Genomic DNA, 19,504 nt, shown 5'->3' with positions numbered 1-19,504 from the left:
CGCTGCCGCGGCTCGCGGCGCTGAGCGGCCGCGCCCGCCGCCCGCCCTCGCCGCCGCCATGGCCGGGGCCATCGCTTCCCGCATGAGCTTCAGCTCGCTCAAGAGGAAGCAGCCCAAGACCTTCACGGTGCGCATCGTCACCATGGATGCCGAGATGGAGTTCAGCTGCGAGGTACCGGCCCCGCCGCGCTCTTCCCCGAGGCCGGGCCGGGGCGAGCGGCGAGGCTGCGCGTSCTCGGCGGGGCCCGCTCGCACCTCGGGACCGAGTTAGGCTGCGCCCCAGCGCTTGGAACCGGGAGGGTTCCGCTCCAGGCGCCGGAGCAAGGGCAGCGTCCGCGCGCTGCCGCACTCGGAGGCGTGAGCGTGGTGGGAGACGCACAGGGTCCCGCTCGGGTCCGTCCCTCGCTCCTCTTGTGCTCGGTGCCTCCTTTGGTGCTGGCCCTTTCCGGCTCCGCGTGGGGCTCCCTCGTCCCTTAGGGGCTCTCAGCAGTCCCCGGGAGCCCAACTTGTGCTTCCCGTTTGTGTGCATCAGTTAGGTGTCCAGGTTAGGCACCTGAAAGGTGAATCTTCATAGATTAAAACATCAAGTAGTTTAAAAAGAGAGGCACTTTGTCCGGYCAAAATCTTGCTGCAATTCCGATACTTGTAAGCTGAAAAAAAGTGTTTGGCCTTACGGCCTTTGCTGCTGATGAGATACGGTGACAGCTCCGCGTAGCTTCCTCGTGTCTTCAAGCATTAGGGGTTGATTTTCACCCGTAGCAGTGCAGGGATCCCGCTCGCCGTGCCGCCGGGAGAGCTGAAGCGGTGGCCTGGCGTTCCCCGTTGGGCTCTGGCTGCTGGTGACCCGGGAGCGCAGCGCGCCCAGGCTGCGTTCAGCCAGGCGGCTCTTCCTGCGTTTGGAGGCRGCTTGCCTGGGAGAGGCCTGCTCGGAAAGCTGGTCTCGGCCAGGGAGCTTCCCTGCGCTCRCCTGGGAGCCGAGATCATGCGGGAAGGATCCAGCTCTACTTCTCCACCAGCGGATACTGCTGGACTCCAGCTGTTGTTGAGAGCGGAGGAGCTCCCCATCCGAACGTGCTGATGGGCAGTCCGGTGTCATCAGTGTTGCACTGAGGTTGCAGGGGAACCAAGCTCTCTCTGAGAGCCTGGCTGGGCAGGGGGTGGAGGGATTCGCTGCTGCTTGTTGGCTGCACCTCCACGTCCTTGCCCTTGTTTCCGCTCTCCAGCTCCCTTCTGGCCCTGCRGCAGGGTGGAGGCAGCAGGCAATGAGGGATGGGCTATTTCTCCATGAGTCCTTTGCAGCAAGAGTGGCCCCGTTTGGTTTGCCTGGGGTTGTAGGACCCACAATGAACATGGTGACCTTCTCACTCTACAGGTGGGACCACCCCGTTCGTGACTCCCTTCCTCGCTGGCATCTCATGTCTGCTCTCCCCTCCGCATCCCAAAATCTGTATCCTCCCCCTGTGCAGCATGAGTAAAACTGACKCTTTAAATATATATATGCACATATATGTGTACTTTATTCCACGGTGCTCTTCTCCATGTTCTTAAGAGCTGCATTTTCCAGCCCCATGGTATTGTCAACACCTTGAAGACATGCTAGGGTAGGTGCAGGATATTAAGGATGGCCAGGCTGGTGGAAATGAGCGCGTTAACGTGGCTGAAGAAGCGATAAGCAACAACCRTCTCTTTCGTGGTAGGAAGTACAGCGCGTGGCTTAAGTTCACCCGCTCTGCTTGGCCCATTTTTTTGGGGTGGGTAGTAGGTTCTTTTTTAAATCTGCTCTGGGGAGGTTTCCAGCCGTTCATTTTGGGAGATTAAACCTGATTTGCATCTGTCTGCGCTGCAAATAATGTCTCTAAATGGAGCCTAAATTGCAAATAATTCACAGAAATGAAATCTTAATCTTTTCTAATGCTGTGATGAAGCCTAATAATCACAGCTGGGGCTTTTCTTTTAAAGATTCATGGGTTGTTTGTGGAGATCTTGAAAGTGCAAAGTCAGTGTTTTTATCTTGCTTCCATTACAGCTGCTTGAGTGCAGCACCTAATTAACTGATAGTGTCTGGAGGAACATTCCACATCTGTGTGGCTCTTAATACTGCTTTGTTAAGCTGGTCCCCAGTGGCCTCGCCTTTCTGAGGACACCCACAAGCAGTTGGTGCAGTCCGGGGGCTCCTTGTGCTCTGAGGACAGGGCAGGAGATGGCTTCCCGAGGAGCACTGGGAGCTGATGTTCATCTGCAGTGAATGCAGGGATGTGCTGGGTGCTGCCCAAGGAATGACTCGGGAAGCAACGTGTCAGGAGTTCAAACTGGAGTTTGTGGAGCATGATGCTCAAGTGAGGAGGGTTCTGGTACTGCTGCAGGGTGCCATTGTCAGTGGCTTTTTCGGTGGCTGCTGTTTTCTGGTGGTAGTTGCCCATGGTGGCCCTGACCAAAGCAAGTGGGTGCAATTTGCACAACTCAGCGTGGCAAAGGTGACTTTGCTGGCGCCTCTTCCAGACAACGCGGTCTGCCATCCACAAGGTCTGGCATAGCTTAGCCCTGTAGTATTTTGAGTTTGGATTTTTTGAGGCTTTTTTCCATGCTCTTCCTCTGCCAGGATCTTATTTACGTCAGAACTGTTAGGGTCAAGTTTTCTCCTTGTGCACCTTGAGTTACATTTTCCGCTGCACCACCACCTAAGACCCGAGCTGTCCAGGTGGTGGGAGAGCCCTGGTCTCATTCTCATCTTCGTCTTTGACACTTCTTTGCTGTGGTGATTGCAGCTAGGCTCTTAGCTCTCCATCTCTGAGGATGCAGCGCCTTTCCCAAATGTTTTTTTTTTCTTTCTAGCCTGGAGTTTAACAAACTTGAGAGAGGCTTCAGGGAGACATGAGTTCTGGAGAATGTTTTGGACACAAGGTGCAGTTGGGAAGAAGTTGGGAGAAGATCCACGTTTTCTTGCAGCTTGGACACAGCAGGAAAAGGGGATGCCAAACTGAACTGCAGTGAGCAGCAGAGTTCTGAAGAGTTAATTCTGAAATGACACAGTCACAAGTCTGGGACTTTTGACATTTTGGCATAAACCTTTTTCCAAAAAAAAAGAGATCAAATGAGGAAACCTGCCACTTTCTATGTTTTGTTTTTATTAAAAAAAAAAAAAAATCAAAAGCAGCTAAGTGACACAGAYTCCTGACCACTTCCAGGCAAGTGTGACAAGATCAGGATAGGAGTGCGTGAGGAACCCAAATGCCACCTTGCCTGCTGGTATCCTGGTGGCTTWCTGAAGATGTCTTTGTAGTTAACAGGGTTCCTGCCTACAGCTTTTTTGAAGAGCTGCCTGTGGATTTGCCTTTTCTCCCCCAGCCTCTGCCAGCTTGCAGCAGCTCCACAGCCTTGAAAGAGGTCACTCAATACTAACATTGGTGAGAAGCTGCCAAATGTTTAACCAGGGATGAAGGAACCTCTATGCAACCTCGCCAGAGTATTCACAGAGCCGAGGGAAGCTGCCTSATTCTCTATTTGCTGCTTCTGCCTCCCAGTTTTGGGGCAGGAACACAACTGCATCTTGCTCAGGAGCTTCAGCTTGTCATCARTGCTATAAAGATGGTTGCAAAGAAACGGCCTTTTCTGTCTCCAGATCTTTGCTGTCTCTGTGATCTCTGTGATTAGTCCTAAGGAAGTATGTTCATGCAAAGGGGGAGGCAGGAAGACGTTCGAGACAGAAACCTATCTTTCTCTTTCAGTATTTACTCCAAGATTTATGCCCCTTTTTTGTGTCTATGTGTGTACAGTGTCTTTCAGCTATGTGCATTTCCAAGTTGGATGTACTGGAACATGGAAGCAGCTCTGGAAATGATCGGCTGGCGGCTCGGAGGCAGTTTGGGGGAGAAATGGAGCAGYCCCTGAGTGTGTGCAAGGTGTCGCTTTCAGTCCTTCAATGAAAAGCCTGCAAGTTGTTAGGGCAAGGCTAAGCTTATCTTCCTCGTGTTGCTTGGCATCACAAACTCCCTCTGGTTCAACTTTCCTTGCTGGTAAATTCCCAACATGAGGTGCCGCTTGCGCCTGGCTCCACGCGGAGCATCCACAGTGATGCTCGGCACAGCAGCGCCCGCTGCAGCAGTAGCGCCCAGGCCTGGTCTTGCCTTGGTGAGACTTGAGCGTGTCTTTAGCCTTGTCCTGAGAAGATGAGAGGGCTCTGGAGGGGGAAGATCCTTCTTGCTGCTTCTTCCCTGCATCGTATTGCTACATAACTGTTTAGATTGCAGATCTAAGTATCGTAAATAATGCCCTGGGCCATTACTGACTCCCTTCCCTCTTCTGCTTGTTCTAGTGCCAGCCTGGGGCACAGGGGCTGTCCTCCCTCACACCTGCCGTGTTCCATCTCAAGCAGCCACCAAGAAACATGCCCGGCTCAGCAAACATATGCCTCTTTATGCCGGGATGTGTTTCCAGCCTGCATTGTGGTTAGCAGCAATAGTTTTTAATTAAAAGCTTGTTATTGAGTTGTCTGGGAGCATTAGTAAATAAAAATAACTTTTACAGTTCCATCTTGTAGCTCAGTAAGTGGCAATTGGAATCATTTGACACCTGCTTATTTAAGAAAATGAAAGGATTGTAATTATTGGATTCTTGATTTGCTCTCAATGGGCTTTAAATGCAGATAGAAACTGGGAACCGTCGTGCTGCTGTTTTGCTTCAGAAGGGTAAATATGGTCTGTGCTCTCCAGTTTGCCTCATTTTGAGCTGTAAACTTGTTCAGGCATCTCCTGAAGGGATGAGGAGCAGGTATCACTTGCGTGTTTGTCAGGATGTGTGCTGCTTCGTGTCTGGTCTCGGCCACCTGCCTCTCTTGCCTACCACCCCCTTTCTGCCATCCACCTGTGCGTCTGTGCAATGATGCCCTGCCCTCCTATAAAGCTTGCTGCTTCTACACGGCTCCTGGAAAGAAACACACAAGGAGCTAGAGGAGCTTCCCAGGACCCCATTCGCATTTTCCATTCAATCTTTTTGGCCGTAACATCCTCTGAAGAGCGCCTGCCTTCTCTCTCTTTGACATCAAGCATCAAATTAGCACGAGACAAAACGATTTGCTCAGTTGAAGAGTCATTTTTCAGCCCTCCTTAAAGACATTTGACTGCACCGATTTTTGCACAGGTGCTCACTGTTTCTCCACGGTCAGTGGGAGGGCAGTTGCCCCCCTCATGCCCTGTGTTTTTGCAGCACTCTCCCTCCCACCATGTCCCCTTCACGCCCACGGGCAGCTGCGTGACCTGCCGCTCGTGTTGGCCACCAGCAATGAGGGGATCCGGACTCAGAGGTGGCAGTGCTGCAGGCTGCCTGGCTCCTTTGGATGGGGAGCSTATTAAGGTTCGATTTTGTCATGTAGCTTTTATTTTTATATGTGTGTGCGTGTGTATATGCTATAAAAAAACATAGCATTTTGCTGACCACTCTGGCAGATGACGGAGAGGGAATTTTCAACAATAAGCCTTTGGAGAGCTCCCAACTACTTGCAGAATTGGCAAAGACCGGGAGGTGGCGGCACCAGGTCGCTTTCTGGCTCGGCTCTGCACAAACGGGTCTCCGCAGCACAGGCACACTCCTGTATTTTATGGCCAGAAATGTGACAGTTAATGAGACGCAGCCTGTGAAATAAGGGTAAGGCAGGCTGAGGGCCTGCAGGTCCGTAAAACAGTTGGGGATGGACTATCAGAAGATGCCTCTTGAATGCGGATCGTTGTTTTAAGCGCCGAGGCATGGGGTGAGATCGCGTATGCTGAAATAAAGGTGGCTGCTGTTGCACTCRGGTATTTAATGAAGTGAATTTGGCACAGTTGGATGTGCTGTTATGACTGGAAACTTCAACACCATGTAGTCGGGAACTTTAAACRTATATTTCTGCTGTAGCGCATGAGTCCAAAGGCAGAGCGGTAATATCAAATCTGACACAGAAGTGATCGGGGAAAATAATTCTGCATTAAAATTGCAGGGTGAGTGTGCAACGCTCATGTTCTCCTACTCGCTGCTGGACTTGCAGACTGACYGCAGGCTTGCAGCCTCCTGCCCTGCTCGTGCCGGACTCGCAGGTTGAAATGTTGGCTTTTGGAAAAAAGGGAGGTGAAGCCAACAAAACTTCCTGCCAAGCAGTCTAATCCAAGTTAAGAACGAGCCCTTTGGTGCTACCCTTTTAGAAGTGCCTGCAGAAATGGTGCAAAACCCCCACTGTAACGTCCGTCGTGCTCTAGTTTGAACGGAGGAGTTCTACATCCTCCTGAAATAACAGCCAGGAAGGAGTTTGGGTTCTGCAACATCCTATACCACAGCAGAGCTCATCGTGGCAACTGGAGGATGGCTAAACACAGAAAATTCATGGTTTYTAATCACAGCTCTGTGAAACTTGCTCCTCTTTGCCCCAAGGTGGCAGTGGGTAGCAGCAGGGATGTGATGTGGCAGCTGCAACTGTTTTGCTCTCTTTCTGCCTCTCTAAACTTCAGTTTTTAAGAACAAACTGCAGCAACAAGGTCAGAGCAGCTGCAAGATTGCTCAGGGCTCCCTGGGGCATTAAAGTTGCAGTTAGGGCCTTTAGATTTATTTTTTTATTGTTGGTCAATATGTGCCACTGAGCAGTATATGACTTGGGAGGAACTAAAATGGCCTTGTTGGATTTGCTGCTGACTTTGATGTGTTGTCAGAAAAAAAATGAGGATCTTGCTCTCTTTTTGTGCTGTAGGGCATAACAAATCCTCCTTCTATTCCCAAGCGCAGGAGAGGTGATATTCTGCAGCTAAGAGCAAGTGGGAAGATATAAAGGGTGCTTGGCTAGGTTGTTTTCTTATTTCTACCAAATACTTCTTGCACGTTTTCAAACACAAAGTTATGGGATATAAACATATGAGAAGTTGAAAAGAGTTTATTTGGCTGAACAGAAAAGAAAGAACTTTTGAAATCACTCTTTACACCTCTGCCTTTTCCTTCTTCTCTTGCAGGTGAAGTGGAAAGGGAAGGACTTGTTTGATTTAGTGTGCAGGACGCTGGGACTCCGGGAAACCTGGTTCTTCGGCCTTCAGTACACCATCAAGGACACGGTGGCTTGGCTGAAAATGGACAAGAAGGTTGGAACTTCCCCTTGTGATGTTGTGTGCAGTGCGGAAAGAGGATATATTTTCTTTTGCCACACCTGATTACAGGTGTGCATTAGGTGTGCTACAGAAGAGAATTGGGAGAAGTGCATTTAAACCTCAGAACCATTCACATTATAAGTCAAAACAAGAAGAATTAGGTGGTATTTGCCCCTAATCCTTCACAAGTCTATAAGGCTGCTCACCTGGATCCCCTTAGGGCATTTTGGAGGCAGGCATGCTGAGGATGCCAGATTTTCATCAAATTGAATGTAAATGAGGCCTGGTGGTTTCTTTTAGAGAATCACTCATGCTTCCAAATGTTGACTTCTTGTTTTGTGTTTGCTGTGGCTCCGGATGGTCAAAAGCGCCAGAGGAAGAAGAATGGAAAGAAAAGGCAAGGGAACTGCAGGAGGGAATCCTCTCTTGAGCTGGTCAGCACTTAGCTGGAGAAGCACTGGCTGTGGTGCTGCTTGCACCCAAATTATGTTGTGCTAAAAAAAAAATAAAAAGCAGTTAATTGACACATCCCTCATGTCGCTCTGAGGTTTTAGACCAAGATGAATCCAAGCTGGACACCCCCAGCACAAAAAAAAAAGACAGCAAGCAGAAATGTTGGTGCCCAGCAAAACTAGGAGCAAGTGGGAGCCCGCTTGTGGCAGAGCGAGACGGGCAGCACATGCACAGCCCATTGGTATCAGCCTTGGCTTGGAGCAAGCAGCTCATTCCTCATGCTCTTTGTTGCTGCCTCATTTGTTATTTTGTATAGTTATAAACGTCAGAAATCTGCCTTTTTTCTTCCTCTCCCCCCCTTTTTTTTCTTCTGATACTTTTTTTAACTGTGGTTTCTGGGCCACTTAGCTTGCAAAGCACAAAAAATGCTTGACAAAAGCTAATCAGAACAGGGAGGCTGCTTCTTGGCTCCAAGAGACATCAGTGCTTTGGAGGCAGGAAGCAGTAACTGGAGGGTTTTTGTGTCCCCCCAGGTGCTGGATCACGATGTTCCCACCGAGGAGCCGGTCACCTTTCACTTCCTGGCCAAATTTTATCCCGAGAACGCAGAAGAGGAGCTGGTCCAGGAGATCACCCAGCACTTGTTCTTCCTTCAGGTAGGAGCATAGTTATTGTACCCATTTCCCAGCTCTGGAGAGGCAGAAGCCAGGACAGGCAGAAGCACCAGGAGGGTTGCAGAGTCTGAGAAGTTCAGTTACCAAAGTGTTTGCCTCCACTGTTACATTCGCCCCTGCTATGAAAGGAGTTGTCTTCAACTGTAACAAAAATGTTTGCAAACAGGACAAAGATGGTTTCGCTGATGGAGCAATAACAGTTGCCCAGATTTGCAGGTTGGGTAAACTGGTCATCAGTGATATCAATATGTTGTGACTAAGGAAAATGGCTTTACTGGGTGTGAAGGACGTGACCTTGGATCCCTCCTGCCTGCGTTTGCAGCAGGAGCTGGCCCTTGTCTTTAGGCCTGAGAGTACTGGTAGGTGAAACACGGGTACCCTGCTGTAAGGAGCCACTGCAGTCAGCCTGTGCCTGATCAGTGACATTCACCTCTTCCTCACAATCTCCAAATCTTTGGAGAAGGGGAAAACCTTGGAAACCCAACCAGATTGGAAGCTGATGGCAAGAGCCAAGTAGGAGAAAACCACTGGTGTCAGCTACCCCACTGTCACCCACACTGCGCAGTAAGTGCCTGGCGAGTGTGGGGCCTGGCCTGGGAGGCTTGACAAAGCACAGTGCCATCTTCTGTCTTTGGGAATCAAGTTAGCTGGGAAATGAAGCCCTGTTAGCAGAAGCACACTCTGGTTCAGCTAAATATCAGTTTAGCTGAAACCATTTCATGTGAAGGGGTGTGTGACCTCGCAAAAGACTTTGGAGGCAGGCAGGAAGGTAACAGGCAGTAGAGACCTGATCCCAGATTGTGATGGAAATGATCAGCCACTTCCAATGAAGCACCTGGCTCTTCATCTGACACGGCTGAAAATAAGGGATACTTGTATTCTTAAGTTTGTTACACCAAAGTAGAGGTAACCTGCATTTGAAAGCTCTTGGAAATAAAATAGTGTGCTTCCCCCTTCCCTCCCAGCTTAAAATGTGTATTAAAATGACCTCACTGGCCCACCGATGGTCCTCTTTGTTCCAAAGCTGCTCTTTGGTGTTCAGGACTAAAAGAGCTTCTAAACGCAAAATATTTCTGTTAATTTTCCCAGCTCTGTTCTGTGCTCCACTGTCTCTTGATGGATATTTCTAAATGTCCAGTTTGCCACAGGCTTTTTCCTTGAAGAGAAAAAATAATTCTGGAATGTTTTAGACAAATCAGAGATAAAAAGCAGAAAAAAGCTGGATTTTTTGTAAATGCAGCTTGTAAATCACTTTTCTGCTAGGATTTCTGATAATATGAAAGGAGACTGTACACACATAACACATGTGGGAAGCAGGAGCATGCATATGCCTGCAWGCTCTCCGATTTATCTTAATGCAGGAGAATATCTTTTGTGATGAAGTTTTAACAGACTTTAAGAACACAACATAGACTATAAATTCAAAATGGTGTTAACAGTATCTCCGTGACAATCCATTTAAGCCTCACGTGGAAATAGCCTTTCTTTTGTTTAATCTATATTCAGGGAAAATAAATTGTGTCAAAACAAAAAAAATCAAGCAGGATGCATTTAATTTTTTAAAGCGCAGAAGCCAGGCAGTGTACAGCGGGGCTTTGTGGGAGCCGTACAGTGGCTSTGCTGGGATTGCCCTTGGAGGTGACCCACGGACCTGCTTGGCCCAGAGGAACTGAAGAGTATCTGCATTGAGTACCGGTGCACAGTGACTCCGAGCAAGACCTCCATCTCCTAGGAAAAAATATCTGCTTGCTTTTTTCTTGTTGTTTTCGATTTAATGCAGCRCACAGATGTCATTCCAACACGTAGCTTATGTCTGAAGAGGTTTTATCTATGTATTTACATGTGAGATTATTTTCCCGCCCTGCCTTTAGCGACAAGATGCAGGCTTYGCTCTTTTCTGCGTATAAATCTAGCTCCTCTTGCAAACCTGTCTGAAAAAGGCAACCTGTAAAATTCTGCACTCTTCCCGTTGGAGATTTCCCAGGCATAAAAACCATTAACCAGCTGGTTGGCAGCTGTAGTTAAACTGCAACCATCTCTTGTGACAGTYGTTTTTTGCAGAGCCCCACTAAACCCCTTCATTGCTCTGTGCAGGTAAAGAAGCAGATTCTGGATGAGAAGATCTACTGCCCTCCCGAGGCTTCAGTGCTGCTGGCTTCCTATGCAGTGCAAGCCAAGGTAGGCGCAGAGGAGCCGGGCAGGGTCTCCATCTGCCTGTGAACGTTGGGCAGGGGGTAGCTTTGCTCCTGAGAAGGTGCTTTGCAGTGTGTCTGCTTCCTGCCTGAGCAAGAGGAGGATGGGAAAAAATTATATTTGTTATTGTTGATTGTTATTTTCCAAAAATTCGAAAGTGAGGAAATACATTAGTGGTGTTGCCTTTTCTGCACCAGTTCTTCTAACTGCCTTGTGACTTTGCAGAGTTTTGCAGTCTCTTAAAAGGACTTTTTAACAAGGGCTTAGCTGAGGAGCTGTAGAAGAGTTGTTCTTAGTTGCCTTCTGAAGTGTAGATTATCACAGGAGCAGAGGAGCTTCTATAGGCCATGGCTTTTTTTTTTATTATTATTTTTTTTTCTTCTGGCAGATCTGCCATGCGACTAGTGTTTCCATTGCTCCCCTAGATTCTCCCCATCTTCATGATAACCACTTTATTTTTGCATGCCGCAGTTCGTTAACGTTACTGCAGTCTTGGAGGACAGCATGCAGCTTTGGAGAGCTTATAGTAGATCTGCTCCTGAGATAGCAGAAGTGCTCTGAGGGATGAGGTAGGGGTGTTCCTGTAACAAGTGGGAGAAGAGGTTGGACTCAAAGTTGTTTATCACAATACCTGCATAATTCTGCCTAGATTAAGTGCCTTCATAGTTGAGCACTGAGCTTTTTCCATGAATCCAAGTCCTTGGCGCTTCAAACTTGCTTTTCCTAGCTTGCTTGCTAATGTTTCTCCTACCCCTTCAGTCTATGCCCAATTTAGTCCAAGAGCTCTGTGGCACATAACAGAATTGCTTGACGGTGAATATTTGCGTTTACTAGAAAGCTTTTTCCCCATATTGGTGAAAACATGTTTTGTGAGAGACGTGCGAGCCTGTAAAAAACAAGTGGTTTCTAAAAATGTTTCTATTTGCATCAAACATTCATCGCTTGCATTGAAGCACATGAGCAAACACTCACTTGGCTTTCTCTCCTGTGACCTAATGAGCTGAAGATCTGTAGGGGATGACTTTTCCTGTTGCCAAAATCAATAAACTCTTGGGTAAATATTGAACCCTGTTAACTTGTGTCTCCTCTCCTCCTGATCCAGGAGCAGGCTGCAGTTKGGTGCAGGCTGCGCTCTCACGTTGCCTCGTCCTGCGGCTCAGCTGCTCACCTTGGGCTCAGGGACACCCTCGATTCACTCGATATTCGCTTGCCCTGAAAGGGGAGCAAATGGATCGGAGCATTTTTTCTTATCTGCTAAYTTTGATTCTGCAAAGAGGTTGTTCAGTGGGAGATAGATGCCCTTCCTTGTCCTACCTAACACACCTTGGAGTCTGCTTCRGGCAGGACTTTTCCTTGCGGCTCTCCTCAACTAAGCAGGACTCAGGCTGGGCTGCCCCATCAGTTTTCTTTTTTTTTTCCAGCATAGAAGGAATCTGGAGGCAAAATCCTCCATCTGGAGCTGGGAAGAAGTGTCGCAGAAGGTCAGCTCCTTCCAGTGCCTCACGGTGGCAGCGGCTTTGCCAGGGTCCAGATGACCTTTCTGGGTCAGAAGGTGGCCAATAATTACAGCATTTTCATTAGAGATGTGCTAATTTCTATCAACAGAGGCAAACCAGCCTGATACAGGCTTGTGTTTGTGCCTGTAGCTGTTCGAATGAGAGCAGGGCTGCCTTATATTGCTGTTACCCACCTGCCTGAAATAATAAAGCAAGTGTGCATGGAACACATAGAAAAGCTTCTTTCTTTGTGCTGGTGTTGAGCTGGGGAGTTGCTGTGTGCTTCCCCTCTTGCGCTCAAACCAGCTCTGTTGGAGGGCTTCCACATTTTAAATGGTGAGGAGAGGCATAAATTCTAGTGCAAAACACTTCCTTGCGGAAAAAAAAAGATAATGTTCAAGATGTTTTTCCTTTTCTTGGCCCTTGAATGCAAATCATTGCTGTGAGGCAGGCATGTTCATATCATCCAGCATTTCAGCATGCAGGAAGGCGGCTTTCATATGGGTTTTGTTTATTTTTTTTCCCAAAACACTTAGTACTTTTCCTTAATAGTTTGGAACTGAGCATACCATACTTGCGCAAGGCAACATAAGCCAGGTGTATGACTGATGTTAGGACAACTTTCACGTGTAAACAGAAATATTAATCACGCAGCTCAATTAACAAGAACTGAGTTTCCCTGACAGTTYTGGAATAATGATTTAATTGAAAAAGGCTTTAAAGATATATTTGCCAAATCACTTGAGCCAACATATACTGCAGTACTTGAGTACTTGGGCTGTTTGTTGATTTTTTTTTTTTTTTTTTATCTTCTTTCCCCCACTTGTGAATAATTAGTGTTCTCATCCAGCCTTTCACAAACATCCCTTTGGGATGCAGCAGTATTTTTCACGACATGAAAACCGCATAATCCGTACTTAGCCTTGGATCTTCCTAGCAGATCCCAACAAAAAATAATCACGTTAATCCTATTTGCTGTTCTTTTTATCGCCCAAAGTGGTTTGTTTTCTGCGCGCCCAAGGTTACCAGAGTTTTGYTGGCTCTGCCAGCACTGCCTTTTCCTTGTTGCTCCTTTTTGCCCTCAGTTCAGGCACCATGTCTCTCCTGGGAACAGCTGTAGGCCTTGGGAGAGAGACACTTCACCCTCTCTCGAGCACCCTCCTGAGTGAAATCCACAGCGTGTTTGCTGTTTGGATTGGAAGCTGAGTTGGTGCTGATTGCTGCCTGCTTCCTTTGCATCTGCTCTGGCTCCACATGAGTATTTGCCCCKTTAATCCCTACTTGCCTGGTATGAACCGTTGCTGCTTAAAGGATGTTTGGCTGGGCCAACAGTGCTGAGCGCGGGTTTAGTCAAGCGGCATCAAGGTCCTGGCAGGTTTGGGAAGTTTCCTGACTTTTTCCATGAGCAATGTCGGTCTGGACATGAGCATGCCTGTGTTGTTGTCAGTTGCTGCTGTTTTGGACTTTCTGAGCTGAGGCTCTTCAGAAGAGCAGGAGAAGAAAGGCCGTTTCTCCTGCAAAACGCCCTGAGAAAGCAGTGCTGTGTCTCGTATAAGTAGGAGATGCCACACGAGGAGTTTGGCTCGCTAGCTGAATGATGTCGCGGATTTATTGCGTGTGCCTTGTGTCTGTCATCCTCTGAAACTTGCTAGGTTATTTGCATTGCTGGTTACTAGTTGGTTCCTACCCCACGCAGGAAGCAAATTTGTTTTCACACACGCTTCRGAGACCCTCAGCTTTGAATAAGATGTTTTATTTCCCGGTTGTTTCACGCAATACTCCAGAAGATTGAAAGATTTAAATCTCAACAAGCATAAGGAATTATTCCGTGCACTTCACCAGGTCTGAAGCATACCCAATCCCTCGGGGTTGCTTTGTAAGGGTGAATCTATTTATTTATTTATTATTTCACTCTATCTCTTTTTTTTTTTCCTGCTTTACTGCTTCCCCCTTGCTCACTTTTTTCTTTCTCCTGACTCAGCCTCAGCTCAATTGTCTCTGCTCCTTTTCAGTACGGTGATTATGACCCCAACGTGCACAAGCGAGGCTTTCTGGCACAGGAGGAGCTGCTGCCGAAGCGGGTAAAGGGCTCAGCAGAGCATGAGGGTGAATTTCCAGGTTTGGGGGCAGTTTAGGTGCTGAAGCCCATTGTACTGAAGGGTCTGTGGRTCTGGCTCCTTTCCCATGGGAAGCAGTCTGGAAAGATGTGCAGAGGGAGAAGAATTCAAATCCTGAAATATATTAAGCAAAATAAAATCATGGATTTTCTTTCCAGTGGGTTTCCTGGTTGCATTTTATGAGATACTAGGGTGATGGAACCTCAGGGGAATGAGAGAGCCGGGCTGGGCACACCCACTAGAAACAGGGATGCTGTGATGGAGACGTTTGAGGGATTTCTGGTTCATTTGCTGGGTGAGGAGGCTGGTGAAAGCAGCAGCATGACTGGGTCTCTTTCCCGCTGTGTGTACCAGGTGATAAACCTCTACCAGATGACTCCAGAGATGTGGGAAGAGAGAATAACAGCCTGGTATGCCGAGCACCGTGGCAGAGCAAGGTGAGCATGTGCTAGCATCACCCAAGGCTTCTCAATGGTCCCTTCGACTGGAGGGTYTCGGCAGCTTTGACAGGAGTTGGATGAGCTCTGTGAACCACTTTCCAGCAGTTGCACTAGGCAGAAGGGAGTATAAAGGGAGCTTATCCAGTGAAAAATGTGGCCTGTGTTGCCTGAAGTGAGAAGCTGCTTTGAGAGGGTTTTTTTGCCTTTTTCCAGCCAAGCAGTGTGGCAGACATAAAATGCAAAGCCAGGCCAAGTCTATTCCGCTCATTATTTCAGCYACATTACCCCGGAACTAGTTAAACTGTGCAATACTTCATGCTGATTGGATCATATCAAGCTCACTTTTAAGCCTGTAGAATTTAACTTTTCTCGCACAGAAACTGTGTCCATGCAGGATTATGGGTCACTTTCGTGAAGGTCTATGGATAGGGCAGACCCAAGAGGGGCAAAGCACTTTCTCTGGTTGCTCTGAAAGCATCCTGTTGTTCACTGATAGGATCCTAGGGAGAATTTAGGACTGTTGTGAAACAGTCAGACCCGCAGGTTTTTTTGTTTGCTTGTTTTTGTTTTTCTTTTCCCCATTCTGTTTTAGGTATTAGGAAAGGAACCAAGYGTGGCCTGAAGTGCTGCATTGGAGTGGGCAGGCGTTAACGGCTGTTAAGATGCCATCAAGAATTTACTACTGGTTGTTACTGATCCTGCCAGCAAATACAGGCTTGGCCTATGTTGTAGAGCCAGCCAGYGTCTGAATACATGGTGTGAGCCTGGGAGATCAGCATGAGCCAGCTGTCTCTCTGATGTTGGCAAACATCTTTACCTTTTGCCTTTCTTTCTTTCCTGTCTGACAGAGATGAAGCAGAAATGGAGTATCTGAAGATAGCTCAGGACTTGGAGATGTATGGAGTGAACTACTTTGCGATTAGGGTGAGTGCAGGCAGCGGGACATGTTCTTGAGGCGTGCTGAGCTGCTTGTGTTAGTCTTCTGCGTCGCTAAGATTGCTCAGGAGGAGCCTCGGAGAGCCTGCAGACGTGAAGGGTGGCCACGGTGCGCTGAGCATCGCTGCTGTGGTGCGCTTCACCCCCAGCTGCGTGGGAGGCAGAAGCCCCTTTAATGCACAGCACTGTGGGGTCACTGCACAGGGCTGGGGGACGTTCATGGTGGCTCCATGTGTCAACTCATGGCCAAGTCGAATAACAGRTTTTTCTTTTCTTTTCCTCTGTAGAATAAAAAGGGCACTGAACTGCTGCTTGGAGTCGATGCCTTGGGTCTTCACATTTACGACCCAGACAACAGGCTGACCCCCAAAATCTCCTTCCCATGGAATGAGATCCGGAATATTTCGTACAGTGATAAAGAGGTACAGCTAAATCTGCCCTCTCCCCTAAGACCACGATTACAATTGAAATAATTTCTCTTAGCTGCTCTTTCTGCTGTGCTTSCCCTCACCAGCTTAGCTAAGCTGAGCCACTCCTATAAAAACCGTAATTTTAAGGCTTTCTGAGGTTTTCCAGAAATGGACATACAAGGGGTTAACCATGACACACAGAGACTTCTTATATTGTTAAATATCGTAAAAAACATTCTTGAGAAGGGGAACTCTTGCATCTTGCTATATTAAGTTGTTTTGAGCTTTCAGACTGCCAGACTGGGCAGGAAAGCTGGAATTTTCTTTTAGGCGGTTGAGTAATTTAAGTCCGCTGTTGGGTAGACTTCTATTAAACCCAAGATATAAATGCAGATGTCCTTCTGAACTGTGGGCCACCAAACTTAGTTGAGAGCAGCAGGAAAGTGGGCTGTGGAAGTATAGYCCATCGGCTGATATTTTTTTCAGTCTATGAGAACTTCCCAGAGAAAACTACCTCCCTTGATGGTAAGGAAGAAAATGTGCTTCAATTAGAAAACGACTTAATTAAAAAGCTTAATATTGATCAGAATGAAAGTTAAAGGTTTCTCACTAGCTGCACTTGTTATAGGACATGGAAAGTTTTGTAAGGAGTAAGCCCATGGTGGACTAGTTGACTCACACGTTTCCCTCCTTATAACTAAAATGCTCTATTACTTAGTAAAACAGACCAGCTCCCTTTTCTGGGGATTGAAATCTCTGCTGCCAGAYCTTGACACAAGATGATAGCAGATCTTTCTCTGGGGTAAAGACCTGCCATGTTCTATCAGGTCAATAATCTATGAGCTAAAATGACCGAAAGTAGAGCTGATGCAACAGTAAACAAGCTAATAGCTGGGCATGGCAGCTGACACAGCAGAAGTATTTAGTCTCTGTAACAAGTATCAACTGCTATGTGCAGCTAAAACTCCTCCTTGGCCTATTCTTGCTGCTGCAAGCAGTCACTCGCGTGGGTCGTGCTGGGGCMAAAATCCAGGGACATTTGGGCATGTCTGCCCGTGCAAAAGGATGGGAAGATTGGCTCTTAAACCAACAAAACAAAACACTGCCAGGCACATCCTGCCGAGCCCTTTTCAGGCAGTGCACTGTATTGACAAATGGGCCGGGTTTAATGGATACAGACTGCTGCAGTGCTATCTCTGCAGCTGGTTATTTTTGTAGTTTGTGGGGGAGTGATGGAGTATGTGCCTGCCTTCCAAAAAACGCAGTGTTGCGGAGCACTCAATCTCCCGAATTACCCTCTTGCTAGTCCCAAGTCATCTGTCTATCCAGGGACTGTATTGACAAAACTTTTGAATGTGGCACTGCCGTCACATCCTCTCAAGAGAATTGGCATGGGGAAGGACTTGGACAAGGGTGAACTCAGGGCTAAAGCTGCCTTACTTGGCTCACGAAATGTAAATACAAGCTGGAGTGAGGGCATGGTATTTTAGATTGAAAAGCGTCCTGGAAGGACATCTGACTCTCTGGGAAGCACTTTTCAAAGAAAAATCTCACCAAGGGATTGATGGAGAGCGGAGATGTCCATGAGATGGGTGACTGCTCCTCTTTCTGTATTCCTTCTTCACACTTTCTCCCTTCTGTTGGGTCACTGAGCTGGCTCTTCTGACATCCTCTGTGCACACATGACTCAATTTTCTCCATTGCACTTAGTTCTCAACAGCCTGCAGAAGAACAGCATCTTGCTTGGGTTTTGGAGGTGGATGAGCCACCCCTGCATGGTGCCAGGTGTTCTGCCGAGTGCCCCAGCCATTTGGCATCGCAATTGGAAGGCAGCTGCRCTCTTGTTGCATTTCATAGCACTAGCAATCTTTGGACCAAAGACCAGTTGTGACTTCATTGCTTTTGGTACTAGTTCTCTTGCTTAGCCYAAAGCTGTAGGAAGAGCTCCTAGCAGTGTTTGTCCAGCATGGCTGACCTCTTCTGAGCCGACACTTCCAGGGAGACTTTCATAGCTGCATTTTGATTAAACACTGGATTCTCTGGTAACTCTCTCTCACCTGTTTCTTTTTCCTCCTTTCAGTTTACGATTAAGCCGTTGGACAAAAAGATTGATGTTTTTAAATTCAATTCATCAAAGCTGCGTGTGAATAAGCTGGTAAGTTCACAGACGACGTGATTCCTGTGGTCTGCAGTGGTGGTTTCTGGGGATCATGCAAGAATATGCTCTTCCGGGGAATTTTTTTTTGAGGTCTCCAAGGGAGCTTTTGGGAGCCGTGTGCTGTCATTAAGCAGCTCTCAGGTCTGCAGAAGGAAGAAGGGGGATGGTCCTCGTGTATCAGAGACAGGAGTCATCCTGTGGGCTGTCCTTGTGCTTCATAAACCATGGGGCCATGGCCTGCTTCGCARAGGCACAGCCTGTCTGTGGGTCTCATTCTTCCCAGGCACACCAAATCTGTGGAGCTGAAAGGCCTTGAACTCTAAAGGAGGTAGGCTGTGATCTGTGGGATGGAAGACATATTAACTAGGACCTAAGAAAAGAAAGCTGAGGAACTCGTTCTTGTTACCGAAAAATAAGCTGAGCTTATATTTCCCTGCATACACTTCACTCTTTGCTAACCTTTCTTTGGACTTGACATTTCTCCTGCTCCTCACCACCATAGAGRGAATCACACCAGTGCTCAAAAACCTGTGGCAGAGGTAGCTGAAGGCCTCCATGGAGGTTTTTTGATCAACTTCATGTTCATATGTTTTTCATATTTCAGTTCTTACCACCAATAGCTTAAACATTCTGTTCAAAGAAGGTGCAAGTTCATTATAAACCTTAAAAAAAAAGGCAGGGAGCAGAGATGGAGAGAAGTGAGGAACTGGCCAAAGCTGTAGAAGTCTGTTTCATTACTGGGGCTAATACATTCTTGAGGTTGGCATCATGTGTGGTTGCACAGAATCATGCTGTGCTACCAGCACATGCAGCATAAAAATAGTCTCTATAAAGAGTCAGTAGCCAAGGAAATGGTGTCTGGCGTGGGGATTAGGCTGTGCTACAGCTCTGGGCTCATGCGGGTGCCAGAGCTGGTGGCGTTTGAGATCAGTGGCTGAAGGTGCCTCTGAGCACTGAGCGAGAGCAGTCCCTGGTTTTTGTGTTTGGAGCACAAATCACCTCCCTGCCACCATGTTGCAACTGCTTCCTTCTGCTCTCTACCCTGCCCTGGAGCAGATTCTCCAGCTGTGTATTGGGAACCACGATCTCTTCATGAGGAGAAGAAAAGCAGACTCGCTGGAGGTGCAACAGATGAAGGCACAGGCCAGAGAGGAGAAAGCCAGGAAGCAGGTGAGTGACGTATCTCATATAACCTGTCTGAACCAAAATGAGACATGCAGGGACTAGCAGCGTCCGGAGTGACATCCAGCGCATGGAGCAGCTRTGAGGGAAGGTCGAGCTGAACATCTTGTTTCAGCTCCCTTCTTGCCAGTTTTCTTGACTTGTCTCCATAGACTGATGGCAAAGTTTGGAGGCAAAGGCTGTGCCTTGTCTTGTAAGCCTGTGTGCATCTTTCCTGGCCTTGCTTTACTCCTGGGCTCCATAGCTGGATAGCTGTCAAGGCATGTGGTAGCCGGATGTAACTAAAGCGGCGCTGTGATGGGAGAGACATGCCTTCCTATAGTTTTTTGCCTTGTTTTCTCACTC

General features: G+C 47.7%; 1 protein-coding gene across 9 annotated transcripts in view; it reads left to right on the top strand.

The window, feature by feature from the left end:
- Positions 1-6: 6 nt before the first annotated feature.
- The window catches only part of NF2 (neurofibromin 2), a 34,088-nt gene continuing 14,590 nt past the window's right edge, over positions 7-19,504 (top strand). For 5 of the 9 annotated variants that reach the window (XM_026040164.1, XM_026040163.1, XM_026040165.1 and 2 more), the window contains exons 1-10: positions 7-172; positions 6,969-7,094; positions 8,087-8,209; positions 10,322-10,405; positions 13,929-13,997; positions 14,388-14,470; positions 15,322-15,397; positions 15,697-15,831; positions 17,900-17,974; positions 19,034-19,147. In XM_026040164.1, coding sequence (XP_025895949.1) covers positions 59-172; positions 6,969-7,094; positions 8,087-8,209; positions 10,322-10,405; positions 13,929-13,997; positions 14,388-14,470; positions 15,322-15,397; positions 15,697-15,831; positions 17,900-17,974; positions 19,034-19,147 — 999 coding nt within the window. In that variant the 5' untranslated portion in view covers positions 7-58. Of the gene's footprint in view, positions 173-4,229; positions 4,446-6,968; positions 7,095-8,086; positions 8,210-10,321; positions 10,406-13,928; positions 13,998-14,387; positions 14,471-15,321; positions 15,398-15,696; positions 15,832-17,899; positions 17,975-19,033; positions 19,148-19,504 lie in introns of those variants that run through there. The other 4 variants (XM_026040162.1, XM_026040161.1, XM_026040167.1 and 1 more) reach the window with 3 other exon arrangements.

The sequence above is a fragment of the Nothoprocta perdicaria genome, unplaced genomic scaffold, assembly GCF_003342845.1.
Source record: "Nothoprocta perdicaria isolate Ctin4 unplaced genomic scaffold, notPer1 scaffold_250, whole genome shotgun sequence".
Lineage (NCBI taxonomy): Eukaryota > Metazoa > Chordata > Aves > Tinamiformes > Tinamidae > Nothoprocta > Nothoprocta perdicaria.
The sequence above is the reverse complement of the archived record's forward strand: the minus strand, read 5'-3'. Positions and strand labels throughout refer to the sequence as shown.